The sequence below is a fragment of the Lycorma delicatula genome, chromosome 1 (assembly GCF_047948215.1).
Source record: "Lycorma delicatula isolate Av1 chromosome 1, ASM4794821v1, whole genome shotgun sequence".
Taxonomy (NCBI): Eukaryota; Metazoa; Arthropoda; class Insecta; order Hemiptera; family Fulgoridae; genus Lycorma; species Lycorma delicatula.
Genome location: NC_134455.1, coordinates 29530763 through 29549520, shown reverse-complemented (window position 1 = coordinate 29549520; position 18758 = coordinate 29530763). Strand labels below are relative to the sequence as shown.

At 30.8% G+C, this 18758-nt stretch overlaps 1 protein-coding gene across 1 annotated transcript in view; it reads right to left on the bottom strand.

Moving 5' to 3' along the window:
• The window catches only part of qin (tudor domain-containing protein qin), a 435556-nt gene that overhangs the window by 47756 nt on the left and 369042 nt on the right, over positions 1 to 18758 (bottom strand). Inside the window, exons 24-26 of the mRNA XM_075382212.1 lie at positions 17102 to 17222; positions 10077 to 10278; positions 6382 to 6533 (exon numbers count right to left, since the gene is read on the bottom strand). Coding sequence (XP_075238327.1) covers positions 6382 to 6533; positions 10077 to 10278; positions 17102 to 17222 — 475 coding nt within the window. The remainder of the gene's footprint in view (positions 1 to 6381; positions 6534 to 10076; positions 10279 to 17101; positions 17223 to 18758) is intronic.

The window sequence follows — 18758 nt, the reverse complement described above, 5'->3', positions numbered from 1 at the left end:
TGTTTATTACATTTTAAAGCATTATGACCCACTCCATTTCATACACATTCTGAAATGAATTTGTTTGCCTAGTAAAATTAGTCGTAACAAGAAAGAGAAAACTGATGTATAGCTCAAAAAAATTATTTGTCTAAACAAACTAAAACGCTAAGAAATCTATAACTTCATATCATGTTACTACGGTTTTTAAAGTAAATGTCAAAAAAAGTAAAGCACAAGATATTTGTACTTTTGTGTACTCACTAGTCATATGAAGCATAGTGCTTCTAAGTATGTAAAGTGTAATATAGTATTTCAGTTCCTTAAGAATATAATTTATTCTGTAATAGAAAAGTTCTATAATCAATTCTGTACTGATTAAACCAGTTTTACTGCGTAACAGAATAAAACTGAAGATTTGATTGGAGAATATAACAAATTGTGCTTTTTACTTTTATATTTATTATAGAATAATAATGCACGTAAAGAAAATAATTTTTTACAAACTGTTTCATTAAAAATACATTAACAATTAATATGGAAATATCTAAGGCAAAATAAGTCAAAGTTCTAAGTTCTAGTCAAATTAATGAACAAAATATTTTTTTACATCTACTTATAGAATGATAATTCAAACAAATACGTTAGTTTAAGTAGTAAGTATTACTTGGTTTTAATAATATTTATTTTAGTGACAAAATTAAATGAAACAAGCAATCTGTCAATGTGTACTTTTTAAAATAATTTCCTTTATTTTTTCTAAATTACAAATCATAAAAAAAAAAAATTAAACAATTTATTTCAAAAAAATTATTCAATGAAAAAGGAAAAGATAACCCTGTTCATTTTTTATGTATTTAAAATACTATTTGGTTTCAAATCACTTTTCTTCTTAAAATAGTGAGAATTTATTTTTAAATTACTTCAAATTCTTCAGTATTATATAACTTTTCAACTGATTTATTGGTTTAACAATAAACATAGAGTTTATAATCAGAATAACAAAAATGAATTGACAATGTTTATTTTCTGGTGGGTATCACTAGTGTGTTTATCAAATTTATACTAACAATTATCCAACTGTACTTGTATGGAAAATCTATAAGTAAAGTAGTAACACAGAAAGTAAACAATCCTTTGACTACAACAACAGGAAAAATAATTTTCTAGACATAAGACATAAAACAGCCAACACAATCAATCAATATAATGTGCTATATAATGAAATAAGATTAATTTCTATTTATTATTCATAATTTATAAATATTATTATTATTATTTATTATCCATTATTAATTTTTATCCTTATGTATTTTATTAATATATTTTAGTTTCTAAAATAACCTCTGAAAATTTTATAAAAGATTCTAAAATATTCATTCAGAAGTCGATTCAAAATTAGAAGCAAAAACCCTTCATAAGAGTAATTTTTACGTACATTCCAAAGTATCGTTTAGGGATTTCACTAATTAAATAAATACTACTAAAAAACTTTTTTTTGTTTTTCTATACATGCAAGCTCCTTCTATGAATCATGAGGTCTTGCCGATGGTGAGGGGACCTGAGTTCTCAGTGAAACATAGTAGCTGGACCGAAGGTGCAACCATATCAGAGAGGTATCTGTTAAGAGCCAGACTAAGGAATGATTCCTGAGAGAGGGCAGCAGCTCATTCAGTATCTGTTAAGGGCGTAGGTCAGGAGGACTTAAACAGCAATATCAACATCACTCAATTTTCTGAGTACTGTGCAGCTGAAAGCAATGGAAAACTACAGCTGTTTTTTTTCCAAGAAAATGTAACTCTCTGTATTTTCATGTAACAAAGATAGAGGCACCTTCCTTGGTAAAATATTTCAGAGGTAATCCAGTTCCCCGTTCAGATTTCCAGGTGGGGACTACTAAGGAAGGGGTCACCAGAAAATTAAAAAATAACAATCTACGAGTCGGAGAGTGGGATGTTAGAAATATAAAGAAAGTTGGTAGGTTATAAAATTTAAAGACAGAAATGGATCGATTAAATGTAGATGTAGTAGGAATTAGCGAGGTTCAGTGGGATAAGGGAAACAACTTTTGGTCAAGTGATTTTAGAATAATTAACTCAGCGTCAAATAAAGGGTAGGCGGGAATAGGTTTCATAATGAACAAGAAAATAGGGTAGAGAGTAAAGTATTTAAAAAAGCTTAACAATAGAATCATTGTAATAAGGATAAAATCAAAACCTAAGCCGACGATTATTAACATCTGTATGCCTACAATGCCTATGATGATGATGAGGTAGTGTGTGTATACGAAGAAATTGACGAAGTAATTAAACAGATAAAAGGGGATGAAAAATGTAATAATAGTTGAAGATTGGAATGCAAGCACAGGAAAAGGCAAGAAAGGAAATATTGTAGGTGAGTACAGGCTGGGCAAAAGGAATGAAAGAGAAGACTGACAGAATGACTGAATAGACTGACAGTCTATTGACAGTCAGACAGTCAATAGTCTGACTGCAGAACTCAGACTATTGAGTTCTGCACAAAGTATAATTGAATAATTGCTAACACCCAGTTTAAAAATCATAACAAAAGAATATACACATGGAAAAGAAAGCCTGGTGATACTGCAAGCTATCAGATGGATTATATCATGGTTAAGCAAAGATTTGGAAATCAACTTGTAAACTGCAAAGCCTACCCTGGAGCAGATATTGATAGCGACCATAATTTAGTGATAATGAAATGTAGATTTGTGTTTAAAAACCAGAAGAAAAGGTGTCAGATGAATCTGGGGAATTTAGAGAAGCTTGAAGAAGAGGAGGTGAAAAGAGAGTTTTGAGGAGGACATTGCAAGAGGTTTGAGTAAAAAAGATAAGGTACAAATATATAAGAAGACTGGAAGAATGTTAAAAAAGGAAATTCTGAAATCAGCAGAAACGAACTTAGGCGGAACAAAGAGAACTGGTAGATAACCTTGGATATCAGAGGATAAATTCAGCTGATGGATGAAGGTAGAAAATATATGAATGCTAGTAATGAAGAAAGTAAAAGGAACTATCGACAATTAAGAACTACTGTAAACAGGAAGTGCAAACTAACAAACGAAGAGTGGATTAAAGAAAAGTGTTCACGTGGTCATTGGTAAAATAGACACAGCATACAGGAAAGTTAAGGAAGATTTTGTGGTACATAAATTAAAATCTAATATGTGTTAAACAAAGATGGTAAACTGATTTATAACACGAAAGGAAAGGTCGATAGGTGGGTAGAATACAATGAAGATTTATATGGAGGAAATGAATTAGAAACTGCTGTTATAGAGGAAGTCGAAGAGGATGAAAAGAGAGATACGAGGGTAAATCAAATATAAACAGGATTTTATTTATTTTTTTAGTTTACTTAAAAACTAAAAGGCCAACATAATTTATTTTTCTACATAGTTTCCTGCTTTAAAAATAAATTTTTCCCAGTGAGAAGAAGGTTTTTTATTGCGACATTGCAGAACGAAGCTGGTTGCATCAGGAGCCAATTGCACATGAATCCCTACTGCCCTCGTCATTTTCAAATCATGTACTCCTAGAGGAGGACAATGTTTTGAAGCGGCCCAAACAAATGAAAATCGCAGGGCGATAGATCCAGGGTGTAGGGAGAATGATCAAGTTGAGTCCAGTGCATTTCTTCCAGTTTTGAGACCATTACAGCTGCAGTATGGGGCCTGGCGTTGTCATGAAGAAGGATAGCCTCTTGAATCAGTTGGTATTGTCTTTTGCAGCAATATGCAGCCCCCACACCTCATTTAACAGCTTGCAATAGTAAGCAGCATTGAATGTGTATAGCTCATGTAAAATATCAATGAGCAAAATGCCTCATCGGTTGAAAAAAAACAGTTGAAAGAACCTTACCAACTGACAGTCAAGTCTTGGCTTTCACTGGGGCTGCCTCCTCTTTCCTCCACCACTCCATACTGGCTTGTTTTGACTGGGGAGTCAAGTGGTGGACCCACGTTTCAACGGGGGTGATGATCTGACTAAAAAATGCATCACCTTCTTTCATAAACCTTGCTTAAGCCTCTGATAGAACTCAAAATGTTTTAACTTCTGATCTGCAGTAAAAAGGCAAGGGACCCATCTGGCACACACTTTATGGAACTGTAGGTCATTTGTGATTGTGTAGGTTGTTTGAAAGCTTCCATAACTTATTCCGACATGTTCAGCAATTTCAGATAGTCTCCTTCGTCAATCGTCTTCAAGAATGTCTCGAACCGCGCGAGTGTTTTCATCTGTAATTCTGGTTCACGGACGGTGATCGTGTTCCTGATTTTCCATTCATTCTCATTCTTCCTTAACTCTTTATGCCAGGCAACCAAATGAGTCCTTGAGAATGTGCAGTCAATCTCCGAAAAGTTTCTATCGCTTGAACTCCTTCACAACCAACAAATTTTTAAATTATGCATGGCGCAGAGGAGGGGTGCACCTTTTTCTGGAATTGTAAGCATTACTGACCAATTGGTTGGAAGTATGGAATGGACAGCTCTCCTCATTCCTAATGACCCCACCCAAGCATACTAGAAGTCCGGGCTCAATCCTACAAACTGTAGGTATTCAGGAACAAAGATCCTGTTTATATTTGATTTACCCTTGTACAATACTGAGATCTGAATTTAACAGAGCATTAAAAGATTTGAATGACAGAAAGGCTCCTGGGATGGATGAATGATATCTGCAGAATTATTGTGCAGTGCAAGTGAGGAAGCGATAGATATAAAAACTAGTGTGTAACATTTAGAAAAAAAGGGGAAGTTCTGTCAGACTTCAAAAAAAGTGTTACTGTCATGATACCAAAGAAAGCAGGAGCGGGTAAATAAGAATACAGAACAATTAATTTAACTACTCACACATCAAAAATCTAACTAGAATTCTGTACAGAAGAATTGAGAGTGGAAGAAGTGTTAGGATTAATAGTAGAAGGAAGTTTAAAATAAAACAAACCAACATACATAGCATTTATAGACATAAAAAAGGTATTTGATAATGTATACTGAAATAAAATGTTCAGCATTTTAAAAATTTAGGGTTCAAGTATAGAGTTAGAAGAACAATTGCTAACATTTACAGTAATCAAGCTGCAACAGTAATAATCGAAGAATATAAGAGAAAAGCCGTAATAAAAAAGGGAGTCAGACAAGGATATTTCCTACCCAGCTATTTTTTAATCTTTACATAGAACAAGCAATTAATGATATTAAAGGTCAATTTAGATCTGGAGTAACAGTGCAAGGTAAAAAGATAAAGATGCTACGATTTGCTGATGGTATAGTAATTCTAGCTAACAGTAAAAAAGATTTAGAAGAAAAAATGAATGGCATGGATGAAGTCCTATGCAAGAACTACTGCATGAAAATAAGCAAGAACAAAATGAAAGTAATGAAATGTAGAAATAATGTAAATGGACCACTGAATATAAAAATAGGAAGAGAAAAGATTATGGAGATAGAAGAATTCTGTTATTTGGGAAATAGAATTACCAAAGATGGACGAAGCAGGAGCAATATAAAATGCCAAAAAGCACAGGTGTAACAAGTTTTCAGTCAGAAATATGCATAAATCAAAAATTGATTTAAACATCAGGAAAATATTTTTGAAAGTATATGTTTGGAGCACAGCATTATATGGAAGTGAAACTTGGACAATCGAAGTATCTGAGAAGAAAAGATTAAATGCTTTTAAAATGTGGTGCTATAGGAGAATGTGAAAAAAAATAAAAAATGTGGATAAAGTGACAAATGAAGTAGTGTTGCAGCATATTTATGAAAAAAGAAGCATCTGGAAAAATGTAGTTAAAAAAAGAGACAGACTTATAGGCCACATATTAAGACATCCTGGAATAGTCGCTTTGAAATTGGAGGGGACTGGTAGATGGGATAAGTTGTGCACGCAGGCAACATTTGGTGTGTGTATATATATATATATATAACAAATTGTTAGGGATGTAGGATGTAGAAGGTATATCGAAATGAAATGACTGGCACTTGATGGGAATCTTGGAGAGCTGCATCAAACCAGTCAAATGACTGAAGACAAAAAAAAATACATGCAAGATCACACTAAATATCATTTGTTTTTGTCTAACAATCTGACTATACAGTATTAAAAAATTGAAGAAATAGTAACCAAAAATATATAAGAAACTAACTATAAATTAAAACTTACTAATATGAGTAAAAATTCAATGAAACACATCAGTACACAACAAACAATCACAACTGCCACAGATCTTGCTTAGAAAATTAAAAATTACTAATCAGTAAAAAAAATGAGTTAGATTAACAAAAAAAAAATTGATTCAGTTTTTATTAATATTCATTATGAAATATATTATAATCTAATAAAAAATGTAATTTCAGCACATTTAATGCAAACTTACCTCTAACACTTTAGCCCGATACCATTTCTTGTCTATATGGTATTGAGCGATACATAGTTGACCAGGAAACCAGAAAAGATCATGAGGCATAGGTTTTGAATCTTTAAATCGTGACCAAAGAGCATTCTGAATGACATTCAAAGTATCTGAACCTACATGATAAAAATTAATTAATACAGCCATAGATTTAACAACTATGTATGCAATTTAAAAAATGGGTTTTTTATTATAAGGTATAAGTACAGGGTGTCCCATATAAAACGCAACCCAACCTTATATTGGTAGGTATTGAAATAATAAAAAGCATGTGTAAATGTAAATGTAATTTTTATTATTAACATCCATTACCTTACATTTAGAGTAGATGTTGGAAGTGCCCGCCATATTCTTGAATACAAGCTTCAATTCTTTTACAGTGTTTCTTGCAACTTTTTTCAAAGTTTGTGGCTGGATATTTAATGCAGCTTGTTCAATATTGACTTTCAATTGTTCAAGTGTTCGTGGTTTGTTGCTGTAGGCTTTTTCTTTGAGGTAGCCCCATAGAAAAAAATCCGCCAGTCAAATCTGGAGATCTTGGTGGCCACAAGCCTCGACTGATAACACGATTACCAAAGAATTCCTCAACGAAATCAGAAGTTGAACCTGCGTAGTGCAATGTCGCACCGTCATGTTGTAGCTGTCTTTGTAGCTATGTTGCAGTGTCTGTCTTCCTCTTCCAACAGTGCAATGAACTGAAATAAAATATCCTGATATCGTTCTGCATTAATGGTGTACTCAAAAAAAATAGGACCGATTATTTTCTTCCGCAATATCGCGCACCACATGCCCAACTTCTGCAGGTGTAATTGTTTTTCGTGATAAACGTGGGGATTTTCAGCACTCCAAATTCAAATTTTGGCTGTTTACATAGCCATCCAAATGAAACCATGCTTCATCTGTGAAAAATAACGAATCCATAACATTAATTCCCTCATGCAGAAATCGACGGAACCATTGACAATATTGTAGCCATTTTTCTTTGTTGGGCTCAAGAAGTTATGAACCGTTTGAATGCGATAAGGTTGTAATTGTAATTGTTTGGTCGCCCGATGAACAGTTGATTTAGACAAATTAATTTCAGCAGACAAACGTCTGATCGATTTATTTGGCAAGGCGAGTAATCGGTTCTGATTTCAGTGACTGTATCTGTATTCAACACTGACGCAGATCTTTTGTGTTCCTTGTTATAAACAGAACCAGTCTCTCTAAATTTTGCAACTAACCTTAATACTGATGTTTTGTTAGGAGCTGGTTTATCTGGGTACTAATGGCGAAACAAATCTTGCACTGCAACCACTGATTTCGTACTGAAGTACAACTCAACAATGAAAACACGTTCATCTAGCGAAAACACCATCTTGTCTCTAGCAATACACTGATCGTTATGATTGCATTGTTGTTACTATCGGTAGTGTTCTACTGCGTCGCTGCGATGTTCAGATGTTGGACGAGTCCATTTCAGTAACGAGTAGGGGAGTAAGCTTGACTTTTGAAATTTCATGGATGAGTGATTGATGGGTTGCGTTTTATATGGGACACTCTGTATAATAGCGACACAAATAAAGCCTCTCAGTTCTGAGTCATTTATTACAGCAGCAGAAATGTTAAAACTACATTTACATTTAATCTTGTCTACAACATATGCCAAAATAAATTCCATAAGTGATAACACATTTATACCACCAGTGAACTTCTTTATTAAATCTCATATCTTTAATATGACTTTGATGGTCATCTATTTTACCTACCATTCAAATATTTTCTGAAGGTTCTCATGAGTGAATGAATTAAAACTTTAATGGTGTCAGATCTAAAGGTGTCCAGCATAGGCACATGAAATGTAGAGATCACTGTTTACATCTTGCACATGATGAAATAAAGCAAAACTTCCTTCTAACATCTAAAATAACCTTGTATCTGAAATACTACTTCAATGTATGTTAGGTGAAGCGCTGCTATCCGATAAACTAATTCTTAATCTTGGCCAGGCTAGAGAATATAGACTATTACTACAGCAAAGAAAAAAAAAATTTGTACGCTTTAAATGCTATCAATGATGCTAAATAAATGAACAGCCTTTCTCTTTTAGATCAACTGATCGATGAAAAACGCACTTTACATAATCAACATTTAAGAAATCTGCTCAGCAGCACTGTAACTACTGTCAAGTCCTAAGCATTCTCCTGAAGATTGATATCCTAGACCGAATGAATTATTGGATACATTTTGTTTTAGTTTTATTTTTTGACATGTCAAGAGCCTTAAACTATGTTTAAGGTTTTCTGTTTGTCTTAAATATTTCTTCTTGAAACTTTCTTACATTTTTTGAATCTCTCATATCAACTGTGCTTTATTAAGACAAAAATAATATTTATTACTCTTAACTAATAATTATTTTATACACACAGGCATTTCAGTCTGTTTAAAACATAAAGCGCTAGAAAATAGACATAAACTGAACGTGACAACTAAAATAAAATGATCAAAAAATTTTTTGCTACGTCTAAATAGCAAAAGGTTTTCAGTAACAAAGTATCCTACAAAATTTATTAGGGAAGTTCCATTTGAAAATACACCTTATGTATTGTTAACTTGACAGTTGCTCTTATGTATATACAATATCTTGCTATATTTAATAGCAAACAATGAAAAAAACTACAATAAATTTAATTTGTTTATGATTACACTCACAACGTATGTTTTAGCCAATACACACCCCAATATTGTGAAATCAGGTAAAAGATATAGTGTAATGAAATTCATCTGTACATTTGTCAAGTGTACAATAAAAATATGATGAATGACACCATGAAAGGAAAATTTTGGAATGTTTAATGAAGATAAAATATAATGAAGCTCAAAGTGAAAAATTATGACCTAATGCTTAGTCAATAAACAAGTGTAAGATGTTCTAATTGACCATATCTTATAATTTCTTATCTTGTAATTTTTGTGTTCCCCTTAGAATTTCTTGAAATTTCATTATTTGTGCTTTATAAAATTAACATACATCATTTAAATTATAAAAAACTAGGGCATGTTGAATGCTCAGAATAAAACTGGTGCTTTAACATTTCTGACATGTTAATAGGAAGAGAGGGGAGAAGTACTGAACTTTATTATAAAAGAAGGTGACACTTGGGTTTTACTTGTGTACTGATCAAAACAATTGTTCTTATAGCAGAAGTACACACTAAGCAACAGCAGTTCCACAATGGTCGACACAATGGCAAAGATAAAGTACAAAATGAAGTTACAAACTGGCTAATGATGCAGGTGGCTGATTTCTATAATGACGGTATACAAAAGCTTATGTTATGTTTTAATAAGGCCTAAATAATGATAAAGGCTCTGATGAAAAATTGTGCAAATTTTTTTTTAAAAGCAAATTAGAATACACTTTCTAACTCTTCATAACTTTGTAAATCAAATTTATTATTACCGTATACAGGTAGTATATCAATTAAACAAATTAGTAATATTAAACATATTTATACCAAACATATTTAATATATTAATAATATTAAACAAATTAGTAATTTGTACTAACAAAAGAAGAGATGTATAATATTTGACTAAAAATCATCATACTTTTCAGTAAAGAGAATATCTTGAGATATCATAATTATTGACACAGAAAAATTTCTTAAACTTACTTGACGGTTCCTGAATGTAGATATTACAGCTATGATCAACATATGTTGGAAAAGCAACAAATGATAATTCCTTTAAAGGTTGCGGTGGTAACCAGTCCTTTAACTTTGACTCTTCCAGATTCACAGATTCCGATGAACTTTTAATAATCTTCTTTGTAACTGCTGAACTTTGTTTAACTGGTTCATTCACTTTTTCACATACCTTGATTAAGTGATATAAACAAAATTATTACCAATAAAATATTAAATAATAATAACAGAAATAAAACCAATAATAAAATAATTTCCTTTTTAGTTATACAATGTCAGTTACACATATCAAAATATTAGCCTTATGATAAAAGACTTTTTTTTTTTATTATAAAGGAAACGTTATTATAATACAACTTTTTTGTATTCAAAAGGGCAAATCCATGAAAAAAAATTACAATTGCAATCTCTTGTAAGAAGAGATAAAAAAGTTTTAAAAAAGATAACATTTTTAATGAATAAACTGAACCAAACTTAATAAATGCATAAATTCTCATGACTAAAATGCATGATTTTCAAGTCTTATGTTTCCAGAGATGTATTTCTTAAGAGATGGCTGCAAAATATTATGAAAAAAAATTTGATTATCTTATATATTCGATTTTGCAAAGTGTGTTATTTTAAGTAATCTTCACTGCCAGCTGTCATCATGGATAAAAACTCAATAAAAAAAGATATGAGTTTAAGAAGAATACCTTTGGGTCCTCTGCAATCCGAACCTCTTTAGTACAAAGACTAATTATTGGAATAAAAAAAGAAATTTGATATCAAAAAATAAAAAAATATTTACAGTACCACAATTGAAGGCGACATTATTTGAAATGTATTATACAAACTTACCAATCAATTTTATTCGTAACAAAACTATCAATTAAATTATCATAAAAACAATGGATAGATAACACTGATAGACAAAAAAAATGTTTAATGTTTCTCTAAGTACGATACTATTTCTTGAATTGCTTTTTTGCATACAATTTTTACATACAATTTTTTTATCACCCTTGGTTTTAAATAAATTACGCTTAAAAAAAAATTAGGGAAAAATATAGTTAAAATCTGTAAAATTTGTAATTTTGCATGGCCATACTTGTGTTAGAATGATTTCGCTGGTGCTTTTCTTTTATAAATAGCCTCAGGCACATTCTGAATTAATGCCCAACAGTAATTGGCTAGCATGTTAGTATTCCACTTCCTTTAATAGTGGCTTTCCATCACTGAAATGTCTTGGTGGAAACATTCATCATGTTTGTCACTTACATCCCCGAGGCTGTCCAGGAAAAAATCCAGATGTGAGTGGAGGAAATCTATTTTCAAAGACATATTACATCCCACAGTTCTGTATGAAGTAAGAAGTTGATTAACAATGTTGTGGTAGTTGTCGAATTTTTGCAAATGTCTTTAAATGAAGCCCAAGCTGCACTTTCTACATTATTTAACATTTAAGTTAAATACATCAACTTTGACCAACTCTCTTCTTCCTTCTTTAATTTTTCCTTCACTTACATTCGGAAATTTCTGCCTGATATACAAAAATCTGAGACTAACCTTCTTCATTACTTTTACAAAATTTTTCATAGTCCTAGCTTGATATGGAGAGGTGGTAAAAATATTTTTTTGGGTTCAAGTAATGGCTCATAAATAATATTCCCATTTGGAGTTAAGTTGTCTTGTTTCCTCCACTCTTTGGTATGATAATGTTTATCCCTAGTTTGGCTGTCTTATTCGCAAAGAAAACACATGAACTTAGTATAGCCTAACTGCATGCCTAACAAAATAGCTATAACTTTCAAATCACTACATATGTTCCAGCTTTGTTTTTAATAATTTATTTTTCAAGAACGTCTTTCTTCAGATCATATGTCTTTTTCAAATTAATACCATAAGCGATTGGTATTGAAGGATATTTGTTACCATTGCATAGTAGAACTACTTTTAAATTATACTTGGACGAATCTATGAAAAGGTGCCAGTTCTCAGGCTTATGAAATTGTCTTAAGTGCAACATAAACTCATCAATATTTGTGCAATAAACCAAATTATTTTCTTCAATAAAGTACTAAGCAAGTTCTTTTTGTCAGCTTCGTAAGCCTGACAGTTTTGTATTTTTCTGAAATAAATTCCAACCTTGCAGTCTTGATCCTAACAATTCAGCTTGATTTTTTGATAAATTTAAATCCCTAACCAAGTCATTTAATTCAACTTGTGATATAAGATGTGGCTTATTGGAAGATAATTCAAAATCAAAATCATTGTTGCCTTCTTCAGTACTGCCTGAGTCTTCATCACTGCTTTTGAAACATATATTTACAGGTGGTTCAGGAACTGGAATTTCACTGTGAGGTACAGGCCTGATTGCAGATTGCAATGAAGGATATTTTACAGTATGTTTAGATTTTTTAGTAATTCCAGACACACTTGTTAAAAAAACAAAAGTAACAATTGGTTACATGATCCTTTGGTTCACACCAAACCATAGGTACACCAATGCCAAAGCCTTCCATATACCTTTCAGCCATCCTCTTAAATATACAGAAAAATTAGTGTATATATATATATATTAGTGTATATAAGTGTATGTTTGGAGTGTCGCTTTATATGGAAGTGAAACTTGGACAATCGGCGTATCTGAGAAGAAAAGGTTAGAAGCTTTTGAAATGTGGTGCTATAGGAGAATGTTAAAAATCAGATGGGTGGATAAAGTGACAAATGAAGAGGTATTGTGGCAAATAGATGAAGAAAGAAGCATTTGGAAAAATATAGTTAAAAGAAGAGACAGACTTATAGGCCACATACTAAGGCATCCTGGAATAGTCGCTTTAATATTGGAAGGACAGGTAGAAGGGAAAAATTGTGTAGGCAGGCCACATTTGGAATATGTAAAACAAACTGTTAGGGATGTAGGATGTAGAGGGTATACTGAAATGAAACAACTAGCACTAGAAAGGGAATCTTGGAGAGCTACATCAAACCAGTCAAATGACTGAAGACAAAAAAAAAACCATATGAGGAGGCCATGTCTTATCCTGATCACCAATTTTACACTGTAAGTACAAATGATATGCTTTTTTAATTAAAGGTGTAATGTTTTTTCTATTTGATTTTATGGTAAACTTATCTCACCACTTACATAACAAAAGGCATCCACATCATTTACACAATTTCAAGGCATTATAATACTGCACTGTTAACAAACTTAAGACAGCAGTAAGTCTGAAAAAAATTAATTCATTCCTATTTCCAGTGCTTAATACAAACAACGCAGCTGCATTTTCAGCTACATGTTTTGACCTGCACAGACATGATTAATGTTGTCCATGAAGGCTCACTCTTCAGTATTAGATATGATGTCATAATATGTGACTATGAAATGATTTAATTCTTTGTCTAGTATTGTTTATTTATAGCTTAAAAATTATCTAAACAAAGTTAAGTAATAAAAAATGAAAAAAATCCTTTAATTAAAATTAAAATTTTTTTTCAAAAATGGTGGATGATAGAAAGATTCTGAGTTCACATTCGTTTTCAGTATAAAAAAATGATTAAAATCATGTATCGCATGTTAGAAAACAAAAATTATGTTTATCGGTCTAATTTGGATATTTTTTGTAAATATGCACTTTTTTATTATTCCTTTTTTTAAATAATTTAATTTATAAAGTGAGTCTCATTTTCATGGAAAAAAAACATACATTACTAATTAGGAAATAATGAAATCTAAGCTTTTTAATTATCTTTGTTCTGATTATTTTGGATTATAGATACTATTGCATTGCAAATTTGGAATCTGCAATGCAAATCACTGTAAATAAATTATCAGTTCATAAAGATTACATATTATATAAATTAATAATGTGCAAAAATAAAAACACTAGTAAAACCAGCTATGTTATCTCTGTGACTTCCCCACATTTACAAATAAACAATCTAGAAAACAGCAAACCTTTTCTTGTGAAATGTAAAAACCATTTCCTCCATTATTCTCAATTCTGTCTATAAAGATAAATCATATCTTAATTTTATAAGAAAATAAACCCCAGAAATAACTAGCATTAATTCAAATGCTGATGGTCTGAAGCAAAACAGCATCTCTTTTTTATTTACCATATTTTGGATCATATAACCCTTAATATGGACTGCATTCAATTGTATTGCTGCGAGCCTCCTAAAGCTGATTGACTTTAAAAATAACATGACAATTAAATAGACAATGGTAATGTTGACTGACGATTTGAAAAAAAGGCAGCTCTGTGAGATTTGTAGTGAAAGTATACTGCAGTCTAGATAGAGTTGTGAGATCCAAAATGTAACATTTGTATGATAGTCCTCAGGGAACTTCTGCTGCAACAGTTTATTTGGGGTAGTTGTCTAATAAGCACATATACTGATGTGACACTGAATACTTTATGTATCCACTCATACTTAGATCAACAAATTAAACAATTCTGCGCACTTGAAGAGCCAGCAATATCTTTAGAGTTATTCAAGGCTGATGTTAATTGCAAAAATTTATATGTTGTAGGGAAATGATGAAAACGGAGATTTGATCAAATCCCTAATGTAGATAATAAATTCATGGAAGATGTTAAAATGACAACTCTATGGGGTGATTTCCCTAAAGAAAGTAAGTGATTTAATCAAATCCCTTAACTGTTTTAGTGAAAAGATGAAATAATATTGTTTAGATATTAAAAGTATTTATTTAGTAAACCATGCATTATTAAATGTAGAGTAGGTAATACAACAATAGTCATTGAAACACAAATTATTTATTTGAAACTAATTGAAAAAAAAACTATGTAAAACTTATAACTTAATTACTTAAAAAGTAATTAATAATTAATAGTTTAAAAAAACTTATAACTTAATTACTTAAGTAATTATAATTAATAGTTTAAAAACGTATAACTTAATTACTTATATAACTTAATTAATAAGTTAAGTAATTAAGTTATACTTTTTTTCATTGTTTTTTTTCAATTAGTTTCAAATAAATAATTTGTGTCTCAATGACTATTGTTGTATTACCTACTCTACATTTAATAATACATGGTTTACTAAGTAAGTAAATAAGTGTGACAACTTCTACCCTTCGTCATTTTGAGTCCTGACTTGTTTATTTCAACAAAACCTGAGTCCTGAGTTGTAATTTTAACATCTTCCGTAAATTAATCATCTACCTTAGGGATTTGATCAAATCTCTGTTTTTCATCTCCTGGCGACATATACATCAAGTGTCCATGGAAGAAATTCAAGAAAATTTGTAGTTAAATTCCCACTTAAATATAACTACGAATTGTTGTGAAGTAGGTATAAATTTACCTTGAGAAGATTTCTTTTGCCAGAATTGTCAAGTAGCTAAGAATCCTTCACTGAAGAAACAGTAAGTGGTTTTCATGGATAACTATACGCAACAAGATCTTATGACTCTTGCTTTACTATCTATATTGGAAGCAACTCTGACAAATTTTTAAATTTTGATGCACTGATAAAAATGTGAAATGGTCCATTACACAATTAAGATATTTTATACTGGGCCTAGTTAATAGTTAAATACTGTCAAAAAAAGTAGCTTTGGGTTGTGATACTGGGCAGATGTAGAGAAATATTGGTTTTAGATAAAAACCTTTACAAACAATATTTCATTTATTTATTCAAAGGATTTTGTGGGCAGAGGTCAGAAATAAACTGAAAGAATTTACCTAACTACAGCTAGATAAGGCATTTCTGCACCTGTTTTTAGCTATTGCTAACTGCCTACATCATAGTTAAAGAAAATGAAGCAGTAATTATGACAATACTGTGTTCTATTTAGATGAAGGATGTAATTACTTTGGTTAAATCTGCAGAGGCACCTAAAGCTCTGTAAAATGACTTAATCAATTTTACAAAAAGTGCAATATGAATTGAGAAACTGGGCCAACAATTATTACTGACTGTACTAGTAGACCATTATATCACTGAACGTAAGGATTTTACGTTCAACATGGATAAATAAAAAAATTGGATTCCAGTAAGTAATAGCCTTTTGCATGCAATGGAACATTTATTAAAAATATTGTGATATCCATTAAAATGACTGTTTAGTTAAATCTGACATATTTGATCCATTGGGATGTTTGTCTCCTATTACATTTACATGAAATGCCTTATTCAGCATTTCTGGTGGTTAGAATAAGGTATCTAAACCTTCTGAAGCCAATGTGACATCTACTTCTTTGTGTGTAATGAAGTGGCAACTTTGCGTGTGGGACTGTCCAAGCATACTACTATTTCCTTCCCAAAGCTTGCACAAAACGGCAAAGCAAAGGCTGAGTAATTTCGAATGGTGAACAAAACTCTTAAGTTATTCATAAGATTTTTCTATAATGAACAAACAAAGAAATATTTTATTGTAATACTTTTGTAATTTTATTCAGATTTATACTGGCTCAGCAACTAAATAACTACATTACAAATAACTTTCTAGCAGAAGCAAAAGAATTCTTCTAGTTAACTCTCTAAATAATTTTATATCCATTAAAACTTATGATCATTCTTATTTTATAAGAAGCATATACTGACCTTTCAAACAAAACTTTATGGTATATTCAACATTGAAAGGTCAGTATATGCTTCTTCTAAAATAAGAATGATTTATGGGTCTATGAGGCACAAACCAGCATTGTCTTAAAGAAAGCGTCTCAAAATTTGTAAATCATACATTTTCATTAAGAATATGAGAAAAACTTGCAATTACATAATGTATATTATAAGAAAATGAATGATAAAAAATAGTAATCCTCATTAAACACATATAGTAGCTACCACAAATTACACTGGACATTACTGATGTTAAAACCTCATAGAGGCAGTTAAAGTCATTTACCTCCATTAGAATTGCCAGTTAACCTTAAATTTAATAACTGTTTTAATTGTTTTACCTAAAACAATTATCGATTAAACGTCACAATAAAAATTTTAATTCAAGAGAAAGAATATTAGAACATAATTACCAAATTATTTTTCTTCACCCACTCTGATACATTGGTACTGCTAGCCAAAGAATTTGAACTGTTTGATGATTTGTCTGAGTTGAAATCCAATGAAATAGGCTGTTCAGTTATAGATGGGTCACTGTAACATCAAAAGTACAGAAATCATTACTTACACATATTGATGAAGTTCCATTCTAATTAAATTATAATGCCAATGTAAAAACTAATAACTTCACAAAACAGGTGACAAACGATATCAAAATATTAAAATTTATAACATTGTTATTTATAAATATTAGAAATTAACTTTAGTTACCAAAAGCAAAATAAAAAACTAAATACTAAGAATATGTTTATGTATGTGTTTTTATGTAAACATGGATGCACCCACAGAATTACTTTCATTTGATGAAAATTTATTTAACTTAACTGTTGCTTATTAGTATTAATTGTATTAATTAAATTTTAACAGCACAATATAAATGTGATTTCATAATATTTTGATACCTTATTTATTACTCAATAAAAAGTTAGTTTCATGAAAATTTGAGACTTATATGATTTGTCCCTTCTAAGCAATTTCACTTTAAAATACTCAAAAATTTCAGTTTAAAATCAGCTAACTATACACAAATTACACAGCCAATTTTTACATACATTACAATATTTAGAGGCATCTAAAAAAAATAATAATATGATTAAAAGATCTCAAACTTTTAAAAGAAACAGTCTTGTAAGAAGCCAACACAGACAAAAAAATTGAAGGAGAGTCTATTTTCCCACCCAAATTTTTTTTCGGAAGTTGAGATTTTGCACTTTTATAACTTTGATTTTTAATTAATTTTCTGAGCTATTTCCTTAATATATACATATTCCATTTAAAAATGTTTCATGTAAAATTATTCGTCAATTTATAATGTTTTTTTGAACTTGATACCTTAATAAACAACAAGCTATTAAACTTTCTGCAATCCTTAAATAAAGAAAACTGGCTGATATGCCTATAATGGCCAGTAGAAAAAAAAATGAAACGACCCAATATAATGTCTGTTTTCAATTTTCTAAATGTATAAGTTCTGTGATAAAAAATAAATAAATTTTATCAGAAACTATCTCTGGACGATCTAAAACTGATTGAGCCTTTCTCTGAGCAATTTTATATGAGTAGGTAGTAAAATATTGCATAATCTACAATTCAAATTAGTTTCTGGATTTCAATAATGAAAGATCACCTTGAAAAATTGTTGGCAAGACAAAATCACATAATAAAAGTAAACTTGAATTTTTACATAATTTTTGGTACTTGTGTATTATAACGGTGCCACTATTGTTGGGAGGTTATAACCAGTGCGACTGGTAGCGAGTTAAATAACTATGTTCTCCTTCTTATCAGTAAGACAATAAAATAAAAATATTTGTTAAAGTTAATGATGAAGATATAAGTAAAATCTGTGTACTCAGAATTTGGGATTTCCTATGTTGTGAAGAGGAAGCTGTTAGATTTTTGCAGGTTAGGTTAATTTGAATAACCCACCGGGTTGGTCTAGTGGTGAATGTGTCTTCCCAAATCAGCTGATTTGGAAGTCGAGAGTTCCAGCGTTCCAAGTCCTAGTAAAGCCAGCTATTTTTACACGGACTTGAATACTAGATCGTGGATACCGGTGTTCTTTGGTGG